This window comes from Oryzias melastigma, linkage group LG22 (assembly GCF_002922805.2).
Source record: "Oryzias melastigma strain HK-1 linkage group LG22, ASM292280v2, whole genome shotgun sequence".
Taxonomy (NCBI): Eukaryota; Metazoa; Chordata; class Actinopteri; order Beloniformes; family Adrianichthyidae; genus Oryzias; species Oryzias melastigma.
In genome coordinates, this window is record NC_050533.1 from 1,781,650 (window position 1) to 1,790,142 (window position 8,493).

The window sequence follows — 8,493 nt, forward strand, 5'->3', positions numbered from 1 at the left end:
TAGCTGGCATTAGCTTCAGCATTTTCAGCTTTATGTTTAGTGATTACAGTTATCAATTTCAGCATCTTCAACTATCAGCACTAGGATCTTCAGCGGTCAAATTCAGCTTCCAGCATTCACACTAGCATTATTTCAGGTAATTGCTGTATATCCATCCATCCATCTTCTTGTCCGCTTCTTCCCTTTCGGGGTCGCGGGGGTGCCGGAACCTATCCCGGCTGCTGAAGGGCGAAGGGTTCACCCTGGACAGGTCGCCAGTCTGTCGCAGGGCCTCAATGCTATCTATCTAGTTTATAATTATGTTAAAAAGTTACGGTTTTAAAGATTTAGTTTTAGAGTGTTTAATAAATGTTTATCCTGTTTGACCTGATGTCTGTTTTGGATTTTGACCTGTGCGATTGAGTTTGACCCCCCGCTTTAGAAGAACATGAGGTGTCTGTGTGTCTCAGGGGGTCATTCCTCTGGGGGGATGCGTGGTGTCTGCAAACGAAGACATGGGCATGCCCTTCGCCATCGTCATCAACCTGGAGGATTTCACGGTAAGGTCACGGCGTTGAAACGAGGAAGTCTTCGTCTGTCTGATAAGATTCATTTATTCAGGTTTTGTAATTTGGCTACTTTCAGTCAAAACTTTAACCCTTTAACACCTGAGTGACACTTAAACACAAAGTCTTTAACATGCTGTAACTTTTCAGCCGTTGATCATTCCAGCAGATTCTGAAGGAGAAAAGCGGCTCGTCGAGCCGCTTTTCTCCTTCAGAATCTGCTGGAATGATCGTATTAACAGTTGAAGAGTTACAGTAAATCAAAGAACATAAACCCAAAGTGTTCCTGTGTCTCTGCAGGGAACCGTCGTCCTGGCTGCTGAGTCCGAGGCCGAGCGGCTCCAGTGGATGGAGATGCTCCAGGAGTCGGGAAAAGTGTAAGGAAACGGGATTTAGGATGTGTTTCCTGCCAGAAACCACCAGTGACCTCCTGCTGCTCTTCATCCCGACAGAACCTGGAAGAACGCCCAGCTCGGGGAGGCCATGATCGAGAGTCTGGAGGCGCAGGGCCTCCAGCTGGCAAAGGAGAAGCAGGAGTACCTGGGTAAGCAGGAGCAAGTCTTCTGGATGAGGAGGTGCAGGAGGAGTCAGCTGTGGTTGTTTTCCTTCAGATAAACTGATGGAGGAGACGGAGGAGCTCAGCCACCAGAGAGCACAGCGAGAGGTGAGCGCCGGTTCGGAGTGGAGCTGATTCAGCGGAAATAAAAGGTCATCAGAGGTCGAGTTTGTGTCTGCAGGAGCTGGAGCGTCTCAACCAGGTCCTGGAGGAGGAGAAGATGAAGTTTGAGGAGGTGGTGCTGGAGCTGAAGGCGGAGCAGGAGCAGATCAAGCTGTGAGTGCTCAGGTGGTTCCAGGTACGCTGGACGGCGGCGGTTCTTCACGTCTTTCGTGTCCGCCTGCAGAGACCTGGACGGCACGGCGCAGTCCCTGAAGATGGTGGAGCGGGAGAAGGAGGAGCTGAGCAGCTTAACGGTGTCGCTGCAGAAATCCATCGAGGTAGAACACGGAAAACTGGAACGTATAGTCTGAAAACTTCACACAAAATGTCACAACTATGACCTACATGTAACAGAAACATGTTTGTTTTTTAGTAGTTGCCTTTAGATGCAAAACTACAGACAGCTAGAAAAGTTGCATTACCTGCGATAATGCAAGTGTGAATGATTTACTGTAAGTATTCACTTTAGAGACTTGCAGAAAATGCAAAGGCTATTTGCAAAATGTTACATTTGCTAAAAGACTGGAAATTATGCGGAAAAAACTATAAAAAGAGCGCTGAAGTCGACCTAAATATCTGAAAAATTGTAGTAAAATTGCTTAAAAATCCCAAATACATGCCAGTTCTGCAAAAAATATTTAGTGTTGCATAAATATGAGCTAAACTCCAAATTAGCCCAAAAAAACTTTAGTAGAAGCCAAATTAGCCAAAAAGCTAGCTTGTTGCTTAAATACTAGCTAAACTCCAAAATAGCTTGAATTCCTAAATAAACTAAATTAGCTCAAAATGTTAGCATGTTGCCAAAATATTAGCTAAACTCTAAATTGTCCTAAAAAAACCTCAGTAGATAACAAATTAGCCAAAAACGTTATTATATTGCTAAAATATTAGCTATATGCTAATTTAGCAATAAAACATTAGTAGATAACAAATTAGCCAAAAGATTAACATTTTGCTAAAAAAAATAAGCTAAACTCTAAATTAGCCTAAAAAAAAACTCAGTCGATAAAAAATTAGCCAAAATTGTTAGCATGTTGGTTAAATATTAGCTGAACTCCAAAATAGCCTAAAATTTCTTAATAAACTAAATTAGCTCCAAATGTTAGCATGTTGCTAAAATATTGGCTAAACTCTAAATTGGCCTAAAAAAACCTCAGTAGATAAGAAATTAGCCAAAAACGTTAGCATGTTGCTAAAATATGCGTGCGTAAGTCTTAATTTGTTACTCATACAATACATTACGTACACGAGTACAAAAAATAGGAAATTCCCCAAAATTTACACACGCACAACTTAAAATTACAACAACTTGAAACTAACTGCACACATCCATCCATCCATCTTCTTGGCCGCTTCTTCCCTTTCGGGGTCGCGGGGGAACTGCACACACAAATCTTTCAAGTTCCCCTTTGATGAAAATCATGTTTTTTGAGGTTTTGACGTGTTATTTTTTTCTTATGAAAGAGAACACATGCAATAAGAAATATTTTCGTTGTTGCATTTCTGAGTAGGGGGGTAGATTGGGGGGTGGAGCTACTCAGCTCAGCTCCAAAAGCCACGCCCCCTCAGAGGAGATGATCTGGAGGGCCATAGAATTACTCGGAGGGCCGGATCCGGCCCCCGGGCCTTGAATTTTATGTTTGGACAATCCCAGAGACCAATAACGCCCCAGTTTCTCCAGTTTCTTTCTGTAGAATCACTTTTAGACATTTCTGATCTCACCGCGACTCTAATGAATCCAGTTTTTGTTTTCCAGCCAAACTCCATCCAGTTAGAACATCAACTTAAAACTTCATTCATCTGAAGCCTCTATAAGTGTTTGAAATTCAGTTTTATCTCCATTATCCGACTGGAAAAAAAAGTTGTCCAGCCAGAATGTTTTTAATCTGCCAAAAATCCCAATCCCCAAAGCCCCGCCCCTTCAGATTAGGTGTCACTGCAAAGCCCCACATGTCTTCTGTAGACTCCAACAGGAGATACAAAAGGAAGAAAAACTAAAATTTACAGTTCCAAACATCAATCAGAGTGAAATGATGGATGAGGAGATTTTATTGATACTAGATCGATTTGTAGACATTGATTTTTAATCTAGTTTTTAATTTCTATGTTCGATGTATTCCATGTTTGAAGGTTTTCTCCTCATCATAATCCATTTTGGACGTGATTTCTAACCTGTAGGTCTGTAAGCGTGTCCTTTGGGGAATCGACAGGGCATAGGCAACCAAGGCGGCCGCCTAGGGCGTCATTTGCTGGAGGGGGCGCCAAATCGGAATGATTACATATTTCTTTTTTTTTTCTTCTTTTTTTGATGCACCACTCATGTCATGTAAAAAATAAAAAAGTAATATTTAAAAAACGTAAATAATCCGGATCCGGCCCTCCAGGTGATTTTATTTTATTGTTCTTAATGACCCGATGTTTTCTTGAGCTCATTTCTAACTTGTATAATTTCGACAAAATATATTTTTATGTAGAGTAAAATATTGAAAGTTATTTAAGGTTTAAGTTGATTTATTCTGGAATAATATTCCTGACTTTTTATTATTCATAATTATGTTAAAAAGTTACAGTTTTAAAGTTTTAAAAATGTAGTTTAAGGTGTTCAATAAATGTTTATCCTGTTCGACCTAATGTATGTTTTGGATTTTAGCCTCAATTGAGTTTGACACCCGTGCTGTAGGGGGCGCCAAATTCATTTTTCACCTAGAGAGGCGGCGTGCAGCCCAGGGCCGGTCGGGGAATCAAGAACATTTGAGATTTGAGGGTCTGATGTTTAAAAAAAAAAAAATCTTTTTACTGATTTTACTAAAAGCTTCAGTAACTATTTTGTTTTTCAAAATCAAACTCAAACAGGATCTGATTTAACCTAAAACCATGATGCTCCCTCTGCCGTGCTTCAGACCTGAGAGGAATGTTTTTACCTTTGAACTCTTCTAAACAGAAATAAAGTTTTGTCCTGAATGAGTTAAACGGATCTCCTGCTGGTGCATCTTAACTCATCTTCTAAACTCTCAGCAGCTGAACTCTGATGACGTTAAATCATCTCTGCTGCTCCACTCAGGATCTGTCCCAGGAGAAGCGGCGCCGGCTGGAGCAGCTGGCAGAGAAAAAGCAAGAGGAGGAGGAGGAGGAGGAGGAGGCTCCAGGAGCTCAGCAGGAGAAGAAGGAGGAGGAGGAGCAGGGAGGCGGAGAGCTGGACCTCCTGCAGGAGCTGCGCCACATCGAGGAGCAGATGAGGATCCTCCTGAAGGAGAAGGAGCAGGCCGACGAGAAGTGAGTGTTACTGCAGCTGCTTCTGATGGTGCTGTGGAAATGTGTATTGATCAACCAGCTCATTATGGGATGGCGGTGTATTACAGGCTGCTGGTATCGACTGTTGAAGCACTAGAAACACATCTAATGCATGAGAGGAGCCGCCTCCTCCTCCTCCTCCTCCTCCTCCTCCTCCTCCTCACATGTCAGATCAATGCTGATGGTTTCTAGTGTTCAAATGTCGACAGTTTTGACACAGACTTTTATTTCCTGTTTTTAAAAAGTGAGAAAGTTCGGAGGAAGTGGGAGGAGCCGTCTCCGACTGTAGAAACTTTGTTCTGTTATCTGCTCTGGATCTTCGTTCTGTTACAGAAGTCTCACTCCGATCCTCATCTGATCCCAGAGGAATTTTTAATCCTGATGATCCCGTTTTTAGACAAAATCCATCAACCGTCTCATTTTCTGTGACATAGTTTCTGCAGAGCGGCAGGAGTCCATTAGAAAGTCACCTCTGAGTTGTGGGCGGGACTGTTGAGGCGGAGTGAGCCTGCCCCTGCTTCCAGTCATCCATCTGTTTACACTCTCACAGTCACACCCCCAACACAAGCAACATCGTCTCTATCCAGCCGTTCAGTTTAGACTGAACAGTTTAGTTTCTGTAACCCGAGGAAAACTGTCCCTCAGAGGCTTCTGTCCACGTTTGCTCTGACCTGAAGCCTGCAGAGACTGAGATGAAACTCTCAGATTAACTCTGGTCATCCTCTGATCTTTGGATTAAAACTTTCCTGGAGCTCCGAACCTTCATGGAACTTCCTGTTTACCATAATTTATCACAATTTGAACAATCATTTTTTGGATTGTTCAAAATCTAAACTGTTCCTGGAGTCTAAGGAGCACATCACTTAAAATCTAGAATAGATTTTAAATTGAAAGTTCAATTTTAACCATAAAGTAGCTACGCTTTAATGTGAAATTTATCTTATTTTTCTAGAATTAGTTTCTTTTTGAAAATAAATACAATTCTAATAATTTATATATTTTTTAATTTGTAAAATGTAAAATGTCAAATCCTAAATCTTTATATTTAAATCTTTACTTTTAGGATTTAGATAAAAACATAAACTTTCAGTTTTAGGCAAGAAAAACAAACATCTAAATAATAATATGCTGGAAAAAGAGAATAAATAAACAATTTGTACATTTTTTTTAGTTTAAAAAACAGTTTTGTGAACTAAAGTTATTTGGAAAAAGTTGATTTTGAAATCACCACTTTTATAAATAAATAAATAAATAAATAAATAATATCCAGCATATCTATCTTATGTTTAAAGAAAAAAAACCTTTTTTAATCAAAAAAAAAATTCCATATTATTTTTATTATTCCATAGTATTTTTGGAGATGTATGAATGATTGAGTCTTAATGTTCAATCATGTATTGAATATAAAGAATGTGGAACTCCATTGAAACAATATTAAATGTAAAAACATTGTTTTTTTTGATAAATCAGTTTATAAGATCAATAAACTTCTCAGCAAAGATGTGAGTTTTGGACGGGATGCTGGTGCAGCGTCTTTGGGTCTTGAACCTGCGCCGTTCTCCTTCAGGCTCCAGGACAACGAGCAGCGGGCCGAGGTTCTGCAGCAGGAGCGGGAGTACTACTCCAGCCAGGCCCGGGTTCTGCAGCAGTCGCTCTCTCAGCTCTCGGTGGACAAACTGCAGACTGAAGCCGAGCTCAAGGTAGCGCCGCATGACTCAGCAGCTTTGGCTGCACTGACTCGGCTAAAAAAGGTGCAGATTTTACTGTCTTAAACTCAACCCCTAAGGTGGGACTTCTGTCTTCTTCCGGGTCATTATTGATTATTAAAGTACCATAAAATAAATCTAAATGTATATCAACTAAACTGAATGACAGTTTGTAAGGATTTGCCCAAAAGAGGACAAATATTTACATGTATTTCATAAAAATCTTGAAGTTAAAATGACTCGAACATCTGGGATGTGGTTCTGTTGAGGCGGAGATCGAGTCTCGGGTGGAGCTGGAGCGCCGACTGAAGCAGGCGGAGGAGGCTCTGCAGGACCTGGAGAAAGGCCTGAACTGTCTGGAGAGAACCAAAGAGCGAGACGAGAAGATGAAGGGCGACGTGACGCAGCTGAGGAGTGAGCTGACCCCGCCCCTCTGTGTCAGCTGACTCAGCGGACAGCTTTCACTGAGGCTCGTGTTTCTGCAGAGTTCTTCGAGGAATGCATCTGCGCAGCCGAGATCGAGGCCAAGCTGCCGGCCATCATGAAGAACGCCGTGTACCTTCATAAAGCGGCTGCGCGAAGGATCAAGAGCTGCAGGATCCAGAGGAGAGCGTCCAGACGTCACTGGTGTACGTGTCAACGCAAACGCTCACATGAACAAATGCTCACCTGCGCATGCACACTCACTCACCTGCACATGCACACTCACTCATCTGCGCATGCAGACTCACTTACCTGCGCATGCAGACTCACTTACCTGCGCATGTACACTCACTCATCTGCCCATGCCAGTCACTCATCTGCCCATGCCAGTCACTCATCTGCGCGTACACACTCACTCATCTGCGCATGCACACTCACTCATCTGCGCATACACACTCACTCACCTGCGCATGCAGACTAGCCCACCTGTCTTCAGCTCCGCTGTTTTCCTGTTTTTGTATTTGTTTTTATTTTTTTGGTCTTCATCATCTTAAGATGGAACTCCTTCATCTTCGTCATCATCATCAGTTTCCATCTTTCATGGTTTCAGTGAAACAGTCCAAGTCCTTCGCCGTCCCCGGCTCTGAAGACGGCAGCATGGAGGAGCTGCGGGCCACGGCGCGCCGCCTGACCTCCGACAGCAGCTTCAGAGAGAGCGTGTACAAGATCATCACCAGCAAGGACGCCGCCGCCAACAAGAGCCCGGACTGAGGAGGAGGAGCAGGTAAAGAGGAGAACCGGAGGGCTCCTCCCCCTGAGAGGTCCTCATCCCAAAGCATCAATCAGCACCAGAGGCTGAAGCACTTTTAGGATTATTGTTTGAGTTCTAGGGAAACAAGTTCACTGTAAAGATGTGACAATAAACTCTGTGAAAATGTTAATTCGATGGTTTTCATCACTTTTTACTGTTTCATTTCAGTCGAGAAACTTCAGGGAAAATGTTTGTTCAGTTTTAGAGGAAAGTTACTAGAAGAATCTATGAAGTAAAGGTGTGCTTTGGAGTTTTTAGGGCTCAGAAAATTCTAAATTAAAACAAAAAAAAAACAAATCCAACAACCGTAAATGTCAACCTGTGTGTGATTGGGCCACTGCTGCAGTCCCCGTTACTGTGGATGGGGGCGATACTGAGACTGTAAGTAATCTGTGTATCATTCGTTTTTCAAAGTAAAATAAACTTTAAACAAATAAATAATAATAATCAATAAATTAATAATAAATCAATTTAAAATGACCGTTTTATATCATTATCATTTTCTAAACTGCTATAGAATAAATGATCATTTTTACTGTTCTAATTAAAGTATTAAATCCAAAACAGAACCAACAGATAATGAACAATTAACTTCAATATTTTAAGACGTTGGCGTGATCATTTATCTGGAAACTTTTCAGTGAAACTGGCCTAAAAAAGGATTTTCTTTCTATAGCAGGTAATTTAAAATGATAATTTTTCATTTTAAATTGTATTTTTTTCTGTTTATTTTATTTTGAAAAACGAATGATACACAGTTTACTTAACGGGGCGGGACTACAGCAAAGTGACCCACTTGTGCAGGAATGCTTCCACGAGCGTGCACTAGTGGTCCCACGTGCACACAGGGATACAGGAGCGCTCGTGGAGTTTGATATGTGACCATTGGAGACTTTTGGAGAAAATTAAACGCCATAAAACAACAAGTAACCTCAAGATGGCGTCGGGTCGATCCCAATTTAAAGCCACAAGTGGCGGTACAGCCCTTAGACGTTACCC

The 8,493-nt window shown here is 41.7% G+C and overlaps 1 protein-coding gene across 1 annotated transcript in view; it reads left to right on the forward strand.

Moving 5' to 3' along the window:
- plekhd1 (pleckstrin homology domain containing, family D (with coiled-coil domains) member 1) overlaps positions 1-7,624 on the forward strand; it is an 11,550-nt gene extending 3,926 nt beyond the window's left edge. The window contains exons 3-13 of the mRNA XM_024271604.2: positions 450-539; positions 846-922; positions 998-1,089; positions 1,157-1,209; positions 1,283-1,377; positions 1,448-1,541; positions 4,325-4,536; positions 6,122-6,254; positions 6,530-6,674; positions 6,746-6,889; positions 7,294-7,624. Of these exons, the coding sequence (XP_024127372.1) occupies positions 450-539; positions 846-922; positions 998-1,089; positions 1,157-1,209; positions 1,283-1,377; positions 1,448-1,541; positions 4,325-4,536; positions 6,122-6,254; positions 6,530-6,674; positions 6,746-6,889; positions 7,294-7,454 (1,296 nt within the window). The 3' untranslated portion in view covers positions 7,455-7,624. The remainder of the gene's footprint in view (positions 1-449; positions 540-845; positions 923-997; positions 1,090-1,156; positions 1,210-1,282; positions 1,378-1,447; positions 1,542-4,324; positions 4,537-6,121; positions 6,255-6,529; positions 6,675-6,745; positions 6,890-7,293) is intronic.
- The last annotated feature ends 869 nt before the right edge of the window (positions 7,625-8,493 follow it).